The sequence below is a fragment of the Phragmites australis genome, chromosome 23, assembly GCF_958298935.1.
Source record: "Phragmites australis chromosome 23, lpPhrAust1.1, whole genome shotgun sequence".
Classification (NCBI taxonomy): Eukaryota; Viridiplantae; Streptophyta; class Magnoliopsida; order Poales; family Poaceae; genus Phragmites; species Phragmites australis.
The window spans coordinates 12238282-12257064 of NC_084943.1; the positions used below are offsets into that span (position 1 = coordinate 12238282).

General features: G+C 44.0%; 1 protein-coding gene across 1 annotated transcript; it reads left to right on the top strand.

Moving 5' to 3' along the window:
- Positions 1 to 8375: 8375 nt before the first annotated feature.
- LOC133906574 (uncharacterized) lies at positions 8376 to 9333 on the top strand. Its single transcript, XM_062348517.1, has 2 exons — positions 8376 to 8728; positions 8806 to 9333. Exons 1-2 carry the CDS (start codon positions 8411 to 8413, stop codon positions 8812 to 8814), a joined length of 327 nt encoding a protein of 108 aa, XP_062204501.1. The 5' UTR covers positions 8376 to 8410; the 3' UTR covers positions 8815 to 9333.
- Positions 9334 to 18783: the final 9450 nt, after the last annotated feature.

Consider the following 18783-nt stretch of genomic DNA (forward strand, 5'->3'; position numbering starts at 1 on the left):
CATATGCATTAGTTGAGATTTTTGTGGTTCTTTGTGTGGAGATTTGAAATTGAATATCTCTCAATTTCAGTTCTACTCGTATATTCTATTAAGCACAAATCCAGATTCGAGTTCGGATCCTTTGATTCAAATCATCTTAGAAAGTCTCAAGATCCAAGTTAAAACTGAAGTTGATCTGAATCCAAAGTAGAAACCAAATTCAAATTCTCCAATTTGAATTATTCTGAAACCTTTTTCTTTCTCTCTTTCTTTTTCTCCTTCTATTTCTCTCCCAGACCGGTTTCTTTCTCCTCTAACTTGCTTGGCCGGCTCCCTTCCCCTTTCTTTCTCCTACGCAGCCCAACAATGCAGCCCACCAGCCGCTTTCTCTCTCCTCTTTCTTTCTCCCGCGCGCCACACACGCCCCAGCTCGCCGCACTGGACGGCTTGTGCACGCCCACGCACCCTTGGCCGTCCATGCGTCGTTCATCCGACGGTCGCTCGCACGCCTCCTCTTCCTCTCCTCCCTCCTTCCCTTTCCAGCGCATCGTACTCACTGCCAGCTTCCGTTCCCTCTGTGAAAAATCCCACGACCGGCTTCCCCTTTCTCCACCCTCTCTCTTCTCTCTCCCTCCCTCTGTCTCTCTCTGCTGCCCTTGCCTCTACACGTGTGACTTCCGCACCCCACTTGTGCATGGACAGCGCAGAGCCCACCCATGCTCTGGGAAACAAGGTGGGCATCGGCCGCCACATCGCCGCTGACGTCCCGTGACGCCAGCAACCCGCATCGTCTCTCTCCAACTCTCCCTCCCCTCTATAAATAGAGCCCAGCCACTACCTCTCTCTCTCTCTCTCTCTCTCTCTCTGTCTCCATCATGCCTCACTTCACGCTCCCACCATCGCCATTGCCGCTGCTGCATCCTCATCGTCATCATTTTGCCGTCGACTTGCTACCGAGGAGCCATAGGAGCTCGACACCATCCTTGTGCCGCCACCCGTCCATCGGAAGCCGACGTGAGCCGTCCGTGCAACGGAGCCGAGCCATTCGCCGCTGCCTCTTTGACAAACCACCAGTCACCGCGACCAACCCACCATTGTTCATCCCCCGGTCAGCATTCCTAGCCCTCTTGCACCCTCCTAGATAGCATGTAGGTGTCCCCGTGCCCCTCTCTCAGCTAGATGCCACGCGCCGCCGTGAGCTTGCTCTTCGCTGCCGTGTAGCTGTCGCCGCCGGCGTGTTCCTCGCCCTGTCTTGTCCCTAGCCATCGCGCCGTGATGCCGGGATGCCAATGGCCCCTTTTTCTTGTAGGTTTGCACCTCCCCGTGCAAGGGAGGTGCTGCCAAAATTGCGCTACACCGTAGTCTCCTCTTTGACCGTGATCTGGCACCGCATTCGCCGCCGGCCGCCATCGAGGTGCTCCCAGCCGAGTCTGCCATGTTGAGTAGAAGCCCGGCGTCGAACTCCCATCGATGAACTCCAACGAGACCCTCCCTCTAGCGAGCTTTCTCTAGCGTGTCGCTGTAGGATTCCTCGTCGTCAGCCAAATTCCCTCTCCTTTGCCCAGTCGCCAAATGGGCCGCTTAGTGGATCGGCCTACCTCTGTGGCACGTTAGCCAATCAGTCCAAACCGAGTGGGCTAGTATTGTGTAGCCCAGTACTGTGCAGCCCAAGCATGGTTCGACCTATCTAGGCCCAGAATTGGCCCAATCCAAGCCCATTTTGGCCCAATTAATTATTGTTCATGTGGGTCCCACCTAGCTCCTGTTCATGTGGGCCCCACCTATGGGTCCCACCTATGAACAATACCATTTTGTAATTTCCTGATTAAATCTTCTGGGAGTGGTAACTTCTCCGTTCTGGCTCCAATTTCAGCGATTCTTTCACTAAAATTCGTCTTAAATCAAGATCTACTCATTTGTCACATTGTGATATCTATTAGGGCTCCTTTGACTTTCTATTTGGTGCTATTTGATCTCTAGTGTGAGGACCCGTCCAAACAGTATTCATATTAATCATCAGGTAGATCATTATTCATAATCCAACCTCGATGATTAACCCGAATATCATTCTGGCAGTCCCGGTACGTGTTTTGTGCCCAAGGATCGGAACACATGCCTCCAACATAGTGCATCACAACATAGCTTAATAAAGAGCAAGTAATAAACATTTATATTACAAATATTAAGCATGCAACTGATTTGAACAATTTACAACAAAAGCGAGCTAGGAGGAGACAAAACCCTTAAACTCCTAACTAACAAAAGAGACTACGTAGCGGAAGAAAATAAACTATACAACAAAAGGATATGTAGCCACATGCCCTTAGATTCCATACCAAAACACTGAGTTCAGAGTAGAGTGTGCTACTCCTGCCCGCCACCCTGATCGGCAGGCACAAAGTAGCCAAACACCGCCTCTTCCTCGCTGACCTGCGAACCTGCATCAACTTAAGAGCAGCACCCTGAGTACGAAGGTACTCACAAGTCTTACACAATATAGAGCACATATACATAGCTCAACTCCAAGGATCATGCATTAGCTGGTAGCAAGGATTAAACATAGTTAAGTGAATTAAAGCGGTAAGCAACCTAGACATATGTGTGTGCAACTAACTTGACCAACATATATGACACTACCTTGCATCACCAACTGAACATAAGTAATTGTAATCAACATGTGTATCAAAAGTATAACAAGTACCAACTCTGACCAGACCCACATAACCACCATGTCCATACCACCACCACAAACCTGAACCACAAATCCACAACGAACCTCTACGACCGATACAGATGAAACAATAGCATGCTCATGACCGAGAGCGCGGCAGTTCGAACTGTTTATACACCCTGCAGGGGGATACTCCTGGATCCACACGACACGAGGACCATACGGCTTGTGCCACCCGCTAAAGTGCACACAAGGGGGTACCCGTGACAACCTTTCCCAACCAGCCTCAACCGTGTGGGGCATGCATCGCTCGGCGCGACGATACTAGAACTACTCCCGAAGCAAACTAGTACCACTTACAAGCCCGCTCGCTCACACCGTCGATGTTCACGCCCACAAAGCCATAGCTGCGAAGGTATTCGGCTCGCCTTATCATTAGATCGGCATGTGGTGAGTAAGGTAAGTGCTAAAGCCAACAGTATCGACGGACGGCCTTAAACGATGCAAGCGGTCTATGGTGCTCGGGTTTCCTCTCCCGACCTGCCCCCTGGACTTTCCACCGAGGCAGACGACACCCCTAACACAGCCCACATCTCGTCTCATACTCATCACTCACCAACCACCTCACCAACAGCATGTATTTGTAATCAATAGTAATCCTTATACTCACAAACAACAGAAAACACCGTCGTTCGACTTCTACCGAAAGACCTAAGCATTGCTAAGCATGTATATAGTACTCGTACCTAGACATAACACCATCTCTAGGCTACAAGGAAATTACTTGAACAATAGACCAAGGTAGAAAGATGCAATCGGCATAGGTTCTACCCAAGGGTATCCGACACATGCATACATACATAAGCATATTCATCAATTGAGACTTCCAAATTTGACATGGGTGAAATATGTTAGTTGCTTGCCTTGATGCACTGGTTCACAAAGGTGTGGCACCTCGGGATTGACCTCGGTCTCCGGGATCGATGGATCGGCGTGTTCTAAGAAACATAACGCGTGCAATGATAAGCATAAATGAAATGCAACAATCTAAGCGATAAGGTGCAAATGATGAAATGCCATGAAAATATGCTTTAAAATGTAGGAAAATATTTTTCCTAGCTAGAACAAGTCATAAGAAGACTAGCAAAATTAGTTTCATCCATTTTGGACTTGTAAAGAATTAATGGTGAATTAATGAAGCTTAAACCTAATTAATTAGCCTCAAAAATTTAATTTGACATTTAATGGCTGGGGATATTTTTAATAGATATATTAGTTTATTATAAAACCAACAAAATTGGTTTTCTTAATTTTTGGACTTCGTATGAATTAATTATGAATTTTACAAGTTATCAGCAGAGGCTGATGAACAATGCATCCGGATACTCCGGTGAAGGCCGGATACTCCGGGGTACCGGAGACTCCGGGAGACTCTCCGGCAGCACCCTCTCGGTTATCGGAGACTCCGGGGAAGCCCGGATACTCCGGGAAAGCTCCAGAACTGGACTATTTTGAGGGGAAAAATGCCCGGAACGAATTGCGACCTTCTCCAAACCAAAAGGGAACATGTTTGAGCTAGTTCAAGGGTTCTAGAACTCATTTAACAACCTAGAAACTCCATTCCTAACTCAAATTCATCTAATTGCTCAAATTAGGTCTAAAACATCCAAAAATGCCCAAACTTCACCACCTAGCTTCAAATTCAGATTTCGACCAACCAAATGCATATCCAAGCCATGGGAAGCATAGAGGACTTACCAAGGTGCTTTTCCGAGGTTGGGGACCGCCGGGAGAAGGAGATGGGAAATCGAAGAACTCCGGTGTTCTTCACTTTTCAACCCTAACACCAAAAGACATCAAAATCGGCTCAAATCTTTCAGGAATGAGCAAATAAATTGGAGGAATGGAATGCTTGTGAGCTTGTGATCGCAATGGTACCACATGCATACCTTGATTCGGCTCCTAGAGTGCGGATTTGAGGGAGAAAGGAGAGAGGGAATGAGAGGGAGAGTGAGCTCTTGCTCCCTAGCTTTGGCTGGTTGGGAGAGGAGAAAGGCACATGAGTGGGAGTGAGGGAGCAGGTGGGGCTGCTGCCCAAGTGGAGGGAGCAGGTGGTGGGGCCGGGTGGGTCCCACATGTTAGAGAGAAAGAGGTCTATTTTAACTGCGAATTTAATTCTTTTCTCTCTCGAATTTCTTTCTCTCATCTAATTGATTTCAAGCAAAGTGCTCTAGTACGCCAAAATAATTTACCTCAAAAATAATTATGACGCTAATGATGCATGATTAAGCTTAATCATGCGATTATAGAATTTGGGATGTGACATCTAGTATAGCTCTTTATTGATTGTGGTTATAACTGAAGAAAAGCACGACTTTTGCGAGTTCTGCGTAGGAAGTGTCAGAAATGAGGAAGACCCCAATTTCAACCAAGACTTCGAGGAAAACTCCATGAAGAAAAGTCCTAATTCCTTGATCATATTGAACCTATGTTTTCAAATAATCTGCATGAACAACTAAAACTTGACCTATTATCACATGTGCTATGTATTGCGCTTTTACATACCACTTGCACTAGTTAATCCTATTAAACACTTGCCATGCCGTAAATGTTAGCATCCACTATACATATCACCCTAGGATTACCTATTGTTAACTATAATAACAATGGACAATGCATTGATATCTAGCATGCTTAGGATTGAATACGTCTTTTCGGAGATGTCGCGTTTAAAATGCATCTCCTTGGAGATGATGATTTACCATGATCAATATTAACTCATATACCAGGAATCGTTGATGGTTGTGAATCCCGCGATGGTTGTGAAATCTTTGATGTCGTATGTGATTTGATGGGAGATGTGTAAAAATAGGTGAAAACTGTTTTGGCGCGGGCAGACAGAGTGGTCCTCTGGGGAGGATGCTCTTGAGGGCTTGGGTTACCTGGAGGTATTCATTGCTAATGAAGATGCCTAGACCGACCGCTTAAGGACCGAGTCTTGCGCCGTCATGCTTAGTCACCCCGTGCAACCATACATTCTGTATGGGCAAGACTTAACTTTTCCTTCACCGAACTGAGTTAGGCATCATACCAGGAGGCTGAGAGCAGCGAGCATCCAAGAGTCCATCTGTCCCGCTATTTGGAGGTTTCAGGAACTGGCCTAGGCTTAAAAAGAGAAGCTGGCCTTCAGAACATGCAGTTCTGGTACTTGGCGTGTCTCATGGAAAGGCCCAGTAGGAAAGGTGTTTGAGGGATCTCGGTATGATTCGCTCCTCCACTGGCTACGGTTGAAGGCTAAGCATATCGTGTGGGTAAAGCTGTACAACCTCTACACAGTGTAAATCTATTCAAATAGCCGTGTCCACGGTCATGGATGTGCGAAGGCATGGTCACACTTGAATAGACTCCGGATGTTTATGTCTTGATGAGTGAGTGTGTGGACTAGATGTCCATGTGATGTGGTTCCTAGCTTGATCCGCTAGAAGCTGTGTGGTACTAGAGGTACACCAAATGTGATAATAGGGAATGCGGAGTAAGGTGTAGCCCCTCCCAGGATCAAAAAACCCCATATAAAGCTTGTTACTGGTTTTTGAACTACGTGAACTGTTTTAAAGTCATTAGCTGATGATGCCACTGACCACCTGCATAAAACTGCTTTACGCTAAAACTAAAACCGTAAAGCCTTGCCCTTGAAATACCCCTGTATGCATCTATTAATACTTTGAAGTAGTATAGGGCTTGCTGATTACCTTCCATACTCACTCTTGCTATCATTTAGATGAAGAAGCCGATGCCGACTTCACCAGAGGTGAAGCTGGGGATGAAGAGTAGTCTCTAAAGTCACATTCGCACCCTCACTGCTTGTGGCTTGGGCTTTTGTTCTGCTGTGTATTTTGTTGGCCGCTAGGCCAAGCTTGTAATATACAATACGGTTTGTAACCTTTTGTATACTGAGCCTTATAATATATGAAGTCTGACTATGATAGTACGACTGTTATACTGTGCGTATCAGCTACGTAATTCAAAAATTGATGCAGGAGGCATAAGAGATTTCGGTAATGGGGGTCTTACATTGGCTATGTCAGGCTGGTACCTTTTGTGCCGTAGGACTTTGCACTCCTGACACTTTTATTGTACATATATCCTATATTCGAGTCAGTCGTTTGAAACACAACAATATTATGAACTCATAATGCCACATCTTTGTTGAGATTATTTCGGTTATGAGTTTGAGGTTAGTGTTTTCTTATTAAGATCACACAATCTCGCATATCACCACAAGTATGCAAATTTCAGTATGAGCATGAAGACTTTAGGTGATTGTGCAGGATTTGAAATTTTGACGAAGATAAGGCAACATAATGAGTACACAAAGAAGATAAAATGAAAGCACCGGAGAAGTAGCAGGAGGATGTGCTTAAGGCTTTTAGCATTTGTTTTAAATGGTGGTCCGTTCATTCTTAGTCAAGATACTGGCATTTCTTATACAGTTGATATTTTCCTTCTCAATTTTGTGCTTTAATTCCTCAAGTTGTGATATTTATGCATTATTATTTTTATTGCAATGCACGTGTTTCACCCGTCAACTATTTTATCTAGCGAATTTTTTTCTCTCATTATAATGTACAGGCATGTAACTAGTTCATGTAAAAGTCTAAATAGTGTTTATAAATTAGTGGTAAAAGCTGTCGGACCATTCAAATTGTAAAACACCTTATATTTCTGAAACAGAGAGAGTACACATTTTTTGTTAACTTTGTTACCACCATTCATCTGCTTAGTGGTTACTTTAATCATTTGAAGATTGCCGCTCATGGCATCATAAACCGATTTGGTTTTCGGAAATCACTCTTTTAGTACAACGGCTATAGTTCTTCTGATGTACATGGCACAAATCGAACATGTTCCGCTATGTCCCACTCCGTTTTCTTCCACCAAAACATACTCTTCAAATCTTGGTACATCTTTGCAATATCAAGTATGTTTTATTTTTCCGGGTTCAATATCAAGTATTTGATCCCTCGATCTGTTGTCAGGTGCGCACGGTTGACCTTTAACTTCACACACATGGTTGACCTTTAAACCCACCTTGTACTGTAGAAGCTGTGGTATATATCATTGTGAAGCACCGAGGGGGCAGAAGGGTTGCGGTAGAGCCACTCAATCTGGTTTTGCCGCCACTTAGAAAGTATGCCCGCCAAACGAATTTGCAATATCAAGGACCGAAGCGGAAGTAAGGTCCAAACTTGGGACTTGTGGTGCAATTTTCTCAAGTTTTTTAACTACGAGTTCAATTCTTAGTCGATCGCCTGCATGGTATAATTTATCACCCAAATTGATCCCACCAACTAGTAGCTTCCCCAAGAACACCGCGTAACGATTGGCACTCCCCCGGAAGAACTGCTATACCAAACGCTGATAATTTGCCGCTAATCCTAAAACAAAATGCAACTTGCGTTAAACAATTAAACATGGTCAGCGAGGATGTCCTTAGTTACTTCCTCATCAAGTAGTCTTGATTGATTCTCCTTCTTACTCGTAGTTTCCAACTCATCTGCACATCGTCCCTCCCCATCTTCTCCAAATTGACCATAAAATTTTAAGCGTCCTACCCAACCATTATTGCGCAATTTGCCATAGATTATGAGCCTGTTGCAATCTTGCCAAACATAGTATATATACGGACAGACATGCTCAACCAGATGCCCAACCACCACTAGCCAGCTAACTTTCCAGCACCTACGCGGCTGCACGGCGTCCATGGACGGAGCTCGCCGGAACGGCGCGTGGGATATCGTCCTGGTGCGTCCAGACGCGAGCACCGCGCGGTCGGACCGCTGCGCGAAGCTCCTCCTCCTGTGGTGGGCGGCCATTGCCGTGGCCGTCGCGCTGTACGTCTTCGCCGGCTACTTCTGGGGCTCCGTCGCCACCGCCGTGCTCCTCGTCGCCGGGTGCTGGTTCACGTGCTACTACTTCAAGGCGGCGCCGGAGCCGCCACTGCTCCGGGAGACAGCGCTGCGCGGGCCAGTGGGGCAGGCGCAGATGGTCAACCGAGGTCTGAGCCAGGGGTCAACCGTGGTAACTTTCTCATCATCGAAAATATACTAAGTAACATAATAGTGAACTTTTTTTTTTCTAACTCCAGTTCAATTTAGACTTTCTAGAGCTTGACCTCCAGCTCCAGTCAGCTTAACACGTCAGGTACGACTAAGGACCGATCAAACGTTCCTCTTCTTCCACTTGAGCTACTCGATAATCACGACTGTCGTATTAATCCAGAGTTCTAATCTTCTCCATTGCAACTTCTAATGTGTGCTAGCCTGTTCTCTCACTAACCGAAGAAAAAGAAAAGAATCCATATAGCTTACTTCCTCCTCATCATCACCATACCCACTCAAGTAGCCTCCTCTGTTGTTGTTCAGCTAGCCCTTGCCTACGCTTTTCTTCGACCGCGATCAGCAGGTCGAACTGGGCGGTGGCTCTCTTCGCTGACTTGGGATATGACGGCGAGGAGGTGTTGGCCAAGGATCCGTTGGTGGGGGTTGAGAAAGAAGCGTAGGACCCTAAGGAGGTTGTGGAGGAGGTGCCCAAGCCAACGCCAAGCCCAAAGAAGAGGAGGAAGAGGTGCCTGATATTGAAGCCGAGCCTAAAGAAGATCTGAAGGAGGTGGCTGAGATTGACGTCGATGAGTAGCCCGAGAACGATGATGATGCAAAGCCTGAGGAGGAGGTTCCCGAGGATGACGAGGACCCCAAGGACAATGATGAGGACCCTGAGGATAAGGCAGAGCTGGATGAGGAAGACAATAGTAGCGACGAGGATGGTAAAGATGATGAGGGCGACAACATCAAGGTGGAGGACGGTGGCTGCAGTAGTGATGACAAGAGCAGCCTCAACACCACATGATATTAAGACCTTTCTATCAAAGATGACTTCGATGGCACATCACCATCGAAGCATCCGATGATAGAGTAGCTTATATATATATATAGGCTATTCGGTGCCTATGCGTAGCTACCATTCGCGCTGCGCACATCCCGCAACCGCCAGTTACAATCTGAAGAATTGTGAGTTATAACTTGTTTTATAGACCAGTTACAACTCTGAGTTACAACTCAGCCTCCAACATGCACCAAACAACATGAGCTAGCCAACCAGCTTGTGCCACGTCACCTATCATCCACCCGCCAGAGCGTTGCATGCGGAGAATCTTTTGTTGATTCGAATCGTTAACATGCAATATCTCTAGAACCATAGATCCGATTCTCGATCTGGTTGATGCATATTATTGGAAAAAAATGCGTTTAACAAAATAAGATCCATCAAGACTATATTTTGATGAAGTTTTAGAATTATAAAGGAGTTACGTTCACATAGTTACAACATGGGGAACATTGCAGTTACAACATGGTGAACATCGTAGTTACAATATGGTGAACTGCAGTATTCTCTGGTGGTGGTAGGCACTTTAGTTACAACATGGTGAACTCTTTAGATACAACATACTGAACACTACAGTTGCAACATGGTCAAGCAGTACAGTTGCAACATGAAAAAATAAAATCAAATTAATTGCATCATGCAACTTAAAACAGTTACAATATGGTGAACACTACACTTACAACATGGTAGACAATCTAGTTACAACATGCATATAGTTGTAACCGCTCTGTTTGTTGTTGCAACTAATGGTTGTAATCGCTCTATCTGTAGTTGCAATCATTCTATACTACATGTTGTAACTCATCTATACACCTAGTTGTAACTGGATGTAAATCGCTGTTCACGAGGTGGGAACGTGCTAGGTCATACAGTGGGCCCACGGGGTAGGTGGAGGGGAGCGCGCTGGGCCAGTGGGTAGTTACAATACAGTATACGGCGAGTTGCAACTCGTGAGTTGCTATTCTGTGCCTGTACGCATGCTGCACATACGCTGCACATAGACACAGGATAGCAACACAGTATGTTTATATATATATATATAAGCATATTTGGTACTCCCTGGAGTATGTACTCCCACATACGTATCTTATTACATAGGGAGTATCTCATGTGATAAAATGGTATATACATGGAGTATATGAGTATATAAGATCATCTAAATGGTATGTATAGATTTTTAGGTGGTTTATACATATTTTTTTAGTGTATTACATTTTATGTACAAATACAAAGGTATTATCAAAATCTAATAAAATTGATGGACTTCTTTTCTATTTTTTCATGTAGTTCACATTGGAGTATCTTAGAATGAGTATATAAGTATACTTATAGTGACAAAAGAGTATATTTAGTTCATTTATGTGGTATATCATAGTAGGGAGTATGTACTTCTGAGAGTACAGACTAGTTTTCCTATATATATATATATATATATATTATGCAGGTACGTGCCAGCAGAATGCGCACAAGCCATGCGCATGCCTGACCGAGCAATCAACCAGACTTTGATGTGCGAGCGAGCCCCACCTGCTCCCACCCACCTACCCTACAGGTCCACTGGATGACCAAGCACGTTCCCACCTCGTGAGCAGTGATTGTGACCAGTTGCAACTACGTGTATAGAAGGGTTACAACTATAAGCATAGACTGATTGTAACTACCCCTTGTAACTATAGGCATAAAACGGTTACAACTATATGCATAGCAAGATTGCAACTTATCTGTCCAGCCTGACTGATTGTAACTAATTGCGATCATATTGCAATTAACTTTGTTGTAACTAGAGAGTATACCATGTTGTAACTAGTTCACACACGATCATACATATCGTAACTAGATTGTCTACCATGTTGTAACTATATTATTCAATATATTATAACTAGAGTGTCTATCATGTTGTAATTAGTCCACCCTTGATCATGTGTATTATAACTAGATTGTCTATCATATTGTAACTAGAGTGTTCTCCATATTGTAACTAGAGTGTCTACCATATTGTAATTAGTATTCATTAGACAATGTATTATCGTAAGTAGTGTCTACCATCTTGTAACAATGTTATCATAACTAGAGTGTCTACCATGTTATAATTTTGTTGTTCAACATGTTGTAACTCGACTATTTCTGAATCACAACTATAATCCAAGTTGTAATTGCAGTATAACACAAAGTGTAACTGGATAACTTACATGGACGTAACTTCGTTACGATCCTAAAACTTCATCAAAATATAGCCTTCTTGGATCTCATTTTGTTAAACACATTTTTTTCCAGTAATATGCTTTAAACGGATCGGCAATCCGACCTATGTTTCAGGAGATAAGGTATTTTAAAGATTGAGATCACTAAAAGATTCTCTACATTAAAACTTATCTAGTGGGTGAGATGGTCGATGACGTGGTATAAGCTGGTTTATTGGCTCTTTTGTTTTGTGCATACAAGTGGTGGAAGAGAAGCGTAGGTGCTTGCACCCGGCTTGTGCCCAGCCTAAGTCTGTTATGCGTGTATGTGCATTAATGCACTAAGTACTGAAGTGCATGTGGATGGCATGTTATAATTTTTGGAATGTATAAGAACCTAATAAATATTTTATTTGGAATGTCTTAATCTACATGTCTACATTTTACTCATCCCAAATGCAAAAAAATAATCATAATGTTCAATTATAGGCTTCTCCTCCGGAAAAACTCAATCATAAACTATATTGTGTCTTCCGGTATAACAATAGGCAATAGAGTAGTAGACTATGCCGATGGTTAGTGCATTTGAACCGTCTGCATAAAAGTTGCTCCTAGAAAATTGCACTGCAATGGAGTGACTATGCCGATGGTTAGTACATTAAAACCATCTGCAATATAAGTTTCTCCTAGAAAACTGCACCCTCGATTGCACACGGTTGTATGTTATATCCGTCTGGAATATTAACCGATGGCAGTTTTCTTTGTTCATGCAGGAAACATCACTTCAGCTTCGTCTTCCTAGTCTTTATATTCTCACTTTTGATCGATCCTCTTCTCGTCTTGCACTTTCAACTGCCAATAGTCTCTCTTCTCTCATGGTAATAGATTTGCCTTCCCCACGCCACTTGTCAGCTACCGTGGTGGCGATGAGAGGAGGAGGAAAGGAGGCCGAAGATGTATATGGCACCGGCAACAGCGAGCCACACATGCCCTTCATGACAAATTTGTGGCCATGGACGACGATGCCGCTGCACCTGCCACCCGCTGTTGGCCTCAGCCACGACAACGCCAATGCTAGTGAGACCCTCATCCTCCAAGATAGTAAATTTAGTTAGAAATTTAAGTTAAAACTCAGATTTAGTAATTTTAGTTATAAATTTTAGTTACTAATTAAGTTAGAAATTTTAGTTGGCAGTTTTAGTTAATTAAAGTTAGCATTTTCAATTAGGTTTAGAAATTTCAGTTAGAAATTAGAGTAGAAAAACAAATGCATGTGTCACATCTCATATTCAAACCTGTATTTTGAAATCAATTTAGGTTAGAAACTCATCTTGATTAGCCAATAATACATCTTAACCTTTCTTTGTATCGTTTCTATCGGCAGTGCTAAAGTATTTGCAATCTTAAAAGCACCAACGTAGCTAGTGGAGAAAATACAAAGAATGTTACTGATGCTTTTTGTGGGACTAGTTCCAAGAACATGGTCAATTTCTTCCTGAGCATGCAAAGGTTCAAAGACTAGTTTCAGGAACATGGTGAAATTCAACCTGCTAGAACTAGGAGTGATACCTTTTGTGTTGCTTTCCTATTTGAGCATGCAATTCAACTCTGGTGAGTGCAAAGCTCTATTGGACTTGTTTTTACATGCAGATATGTACATGTACTGAATATGAATTGTGCATCACAAAGACAAAAAAGATGGTACTGTATTTAATCAAGATTGAATGTGATATTTTATGGTATTTGGGTTTAAGTAAGGCAAATTACCTAAACTCTACTACCAATAATATCACGTTCAATTTTTGGGACACACAACTGAGGCACAAATGAACATTTTTTGTTTTTTTGCAATTGGTGACATGCTATTATGCAATTTATTTGTCCACCCTTATGTGTGTGGGGTTATAGGGCTTTTGATGTTTTTTACTGCTGCTCTTTTGTTGGCCTGTGATGATGGGAAGGGTGAACAAGGATGAAGCTGTGGTTTGTACCATTACTGTGACCATTTACTTTTTTAATAATATTTTTTCTTAGAAAATGGCAAAAATAATGTCAGTTTATAGATAATTACCAAAATAGCACCTTATCGGCAACCGAAATGCCGACTAGCACCATATCAACATTTCACATGCCAAAATGCCTATTGTTGGCACTTCACCTGCTGACTGAACCTTCTATCGGCATGGGCACTTGCCAATAGGACTTGTCAGCATCTGGCGTATCGACAAGCCAGTCTACCATGCTAACAGGTCCCAGTCGGCAAACTAGATGCCAAAAATTCTTTGTTTTTTTTTTACTTTTTTTAACAACCTTTTTTTAGACACATTGATTTTTTTAACAACTTGATGTTCTTTCCTTATTATATTATTAAAGAACTTGTACATCCAGCGGACACATACAAAAGCGATAGTACAGAGATTGCTACGAAGAAGATAAACCCCGACAAAGCAAACCAGGTTGAGAAAGAGTACAAGGTGACAAGTCAAGCCATGGGCCCACAGCAAGGCCATGGTCGACCGTGAGACATGAATGCCTCATGACTTCACCAAGAGGTCCCTCCAGAAGACCACCTTCACCTCCTATGGGTCCTGGCAGAGGCGACGCATGGGGCGGCGTATGCGCCTAATCTGCGGCCTGCTGCTACGAAAACCAATACAGTAGGCAGCTCCCGAGCTATCGAAGGACAAAGAAGAGTCCGAGGAGGTCACCGGCGGGGCCTTCTCTCTAGCCTTCCTGGCCTCCTCCAACATCGTCAAAGTCACCGCCGTCTCCATAGACGCCTGCTTCTCCTCATCGCTCTCCCCTCGGAGGAGATCCCAGTCGGTCTCCTCATCGTCGTCAGAGATATCGATGATCCCGACGGGCGTGACCTCGCAAGCCAACAGTCGGGCTGGAGCGGCAGGTAGCCACCTCCCCAGTGGAGATGGAAGCAGCGTGGCCACTGGCGCCTCCACCGACGATCGAAACTGTCTGGCTCCTGAAGAAGCTATCGAGATCATTGACATCTCCGAAGTGGATAAGGAAGAAGATGACGCCATACTCAAGTCATGGTTAACTGCTCACTCGTAGGGCTATAGAGAATCCAGCCGAGTGACCCCAGCTTTATACCTGGGCCAAGCAGCCACGTAAGCTCAGGAGATGAAGCAGAATCGACGCAGCAGTGTCTCCCATTGAATGCCTGAGGGGACCTGGCCATACCTCAGTCGTTCCACCAGCACGTGGCAGCGCTCCATAATGAATGCCTCATTTTTCTCGCACGGACGTCCCATCACATTAATAACCCAGACTCCTTTCGGCGCGTGATAGGGGTGTGGGCACAAGACCCTAAACGACCCCCCGCATTCTCCAGTCAGAACGCGGTAGTGGCATGTCTCATCTTGCCAAGAAAACGCGTAGGGTCCCATGATCCTACATGTAATCTCTACTCTGGCGACCTCAAAAGGCAAGAAGAACCATTACCGAAGGAATCCGGATAGCCTGTATCGGCCCCGTTATGGACCCCGGAGTACAACACATCCATCGATGCCCCTCTGGCCCGGGGTCCCGACATCGCGCATGCCAGCTCCAACAAGCTCCAGAGCAGATCGCCACCACCAGCACGCCATCAGCCTTGGGGCTCGCCATCGACGCCCACGGTTGCCGACGAAAAAACTTCTTAAGGACAGGAAATTGCCATCGGGCATCCTTGATACTATACCAGGTTGTGGTTGGTTTTCCTCTACATCCTATCCCCCCTCCAAAACATCGGGGCCCGAGAATGAGGGGGTACTGATGGGGGAAAATAAACCAGCCTGAGGATAATGGTTGAAGATTACTATCCAGGTCCCTCTGGAGCCTTGATCTCCGGATCCTCAGCTAAAGGCTCGACCTCCGAAGCCATCAGGCTCCTTCGTGCCACCTCTTCGTACCTGTGAAGCCTTCCCTTGGCTTAACTAGCCCGGCCTCTCGAAGGCTCAGCCTCCCAAAGCCTGGCCTCCCGAAGACCAGCCCCCCGAAACCTTGTTCTCTCGAAGCCTCGGTCCTCTGAAGCCTCGGCCTCCCGAAGTCCCAGCCTTCCGGAGTCCTGCCTCCTGAAGCCTTCACCTCCCGGAGCCATGCCTCCCGAGGCCCCCGTCTCCAACTGCTCGGGCTGGCTTCCCGGAGGCTACAAGATGAGTCATTAGGCCTCAGGAAAGATTTGCTGGAAGGGGAGCACCAGTCATGCTTTGCCTGTAAGGAAGTGACCGGTGTTAAATGCCTAGGATGGTGGATGCTGCTCTGACACCCCGGCGTAATGGAGGCTATCCTGACACCCATGACAGTACGATGCTGGGCCACAATTGGCGACCGGCTCGTCGCCTTCAGGGGGCAGGCACCACAATAGTTACTCCAATGGATATTTATCTCCAAGATAGTGTAGAAAGTAGTTATCTGGGATAAGGTCTAGTAATTCGATCAGATCCTAGATATTTGTACATTGTGATAAACTTGGACACCAAGCTATGCATGGCCCTATAAATAGAAGCCCTGGTCGCCTGGGCGAGGGAGACGAGCTAGACGGTAGAAAGACGCAGAGGTGAAAAAACACCAAGTCACGCTGTAATACTCCCCCCAAATCGACCCATTTTTTCTACCATCACTACATTCGTGGTGTTCCTTCCTCTTAAACTTCGTATCCAAGCTTGAGTCTCCTCCTTAGAAGAAACTCTCTCCGTACTTGCTGGGGCAAGATAAACTCTTGCTCCAACAGACGCCAAGAACCTTGCTCTTACAAGCAAGCAAGTACCATACCCACACATGAAGGAGAAGATGAGGAGACAAGAGTAAGAGTCAAACTCAAGCGAAGATGATGAAAATGAAGATAAAAAGAGAGATGAAGATGAGAAAATCACCTCATGTGATGAAGAGATGTATCCCAAAGTCACCATGCTCATCTCTCAAGTGGAGAAGAACATCAAGAAGATTAATGACAAGATTGATCACTGAATCTCTACGAAAGACTTTATCAAAACAATTGATCACATCAAGGATGAGAAGAAGACCAAGAGCAAGAGGAAGACAAGGGGAAGAATCAAAGCATTTGCATGCATGGGAAGATGGGTGAGTGAAGATGAAAATTCAAGCTCAAGTGATAAGAGCTTCACCACCCACTCCTCCAAAGAAGCTCTTCCTTAAGGTCATCATTACACAAGTCATCATCACACAAGTACCTTATGCCCAAAGGTTTGGGAAGTGATGTAAGCGATGATAAATCCGATGAGGATTCCCACTCTCAGCAAGAACTTCTTGATTTGATCAATAAGCAATAAATGGCCTTAAATAAACAAGCCAAAAAAATTAAGAAATTCAATGCCCTTAAGGACATTCATGTTACCTTTCTGTCTAATTATGAACCATTATTGAGCAAATTCAATTTGCTAAATAAGGAGCATGAAGTGCTTAAGGCTAAATTTGAGTGCATTGAATCTCAAACTAAGGTCCCTTCAAAGAAATCTACCTCACTTTTTAATTTCAAGCCTAAGGTAGATGCTTCCACTTCTTGTGATGATTTGATTGATTTATCTAGCGCATCCCTTTGCAATGATACATGCATTGAGAATTTTGTTGTAGAACCATCTAATAAACCCATTGCACAAGAGAATGACGGGCTCAAGCACGAAGCAGAGAAGCGTAAAAAGGACTTGGCAAGATTAAAGGGCAAAAGCCATCTCCAACCACCTCAAGATAACCATGTTACCATGGTGAAGAAGCTTATGGAGGAGTCCACCGTGACATACTTCAAGTGCCATCAAGAAGGCCACAAGTCTTTTCAATGCAAACAAACCAAGAAAGAGATCAAGGAGAAGAAGAAGATCACGAACCTCTCCAACAAGACCTCCAACATCTTTACCAAGCCCAACTACAAGAACAAGATCAAGAGTAACCACTACAAGCTCAAGAAAAAGGAAAATGGTATGATGGTTGTACATATGGTTGGGAGAAAGGACCGGGAGTGGAACCAACCCATTTATGTGCATAAGGAAGTCATCACCAATATGAAGGAGCTTCAATCGGTTTGGGTTCCAAAGAAGACTTGAAGCCCGAGGCGGCTATGGGAATTTGGAGACTTGGCTCACAAAATGAAGTGAAGATTCAAACAAAGAAGCCGAGTGTATAAGATTGAGCGCATTGATGAAGATCATGATCATTATATACCTAAATCATCATCTAAAGGTAAATGAGGTAATGGAGATATATGCAAGATCTTTCAACTATTGTAGCTCATTTGCCTTGTCTAGGATGCATGTGCATATTTCAATTTGTTGCAATACCTAGTGTAGGTTTTTCATATGGTAGTTTGCTTGTGTTTTTCTCTTTCTTATGAGTAACCTACTTGGTTTATTAGTTGTAGGTTCCTTTTATGACACTAGTTTTACAATTGATATCTTTCATGTGCCATGATCCAATCTATAGGATAAATCCTCATTGTTATCACAATCAGGTACATGTCTCTCACAAGTATTCAATATTTGTATGCACACCTTTAGGGAGAGCATATCCTATAGGTTGTGATTTTGAGACTAACATGTGTTGTTAGATGTATCTTTTGTAGTCTCATGGAGTGATCAGAAGTCCCTGGAGGTATGCAATGCTTAAAGGTTTAAATTGGTATCATTGTCAATTCATTTCTACATTTAAGCTACCTCTATGCATGGTATGACTTAAACTTCCTACATCTACTTATTGTATAGATGTGCATATATTTCTACATTCTTACAAATGGTATTCACAAGTGGATCTCATTATATCTATGCACATATATAGGGGGAGTTTAGATTATATCATGTGAGTTTTATGAATTGTGATCCGTGTGCTTTTATTTCAATTGGTACCATATTCTTGAAATTGTATCATACAAGTAGTATCTATTAAATCGGTATTATTTCATTAGATCATGATTTATGAAGCTCTCTCCCATGTGCTCTAACGCTCTTCCTTGAGTTCAACATGTGTCTATATCCCTTTTTGAGATTGATGATAAAGGGGAGAAGT

Excerpts from the sequence above, each read along its gene's own strand:
- LOC133906574 (XM_062348517.1), top strand. The coding sequence starts at position 8,411 with ATGGACGGAGCTCGCCGGAACGGCGCGTGGGATATCGTCCTGGTGCGT.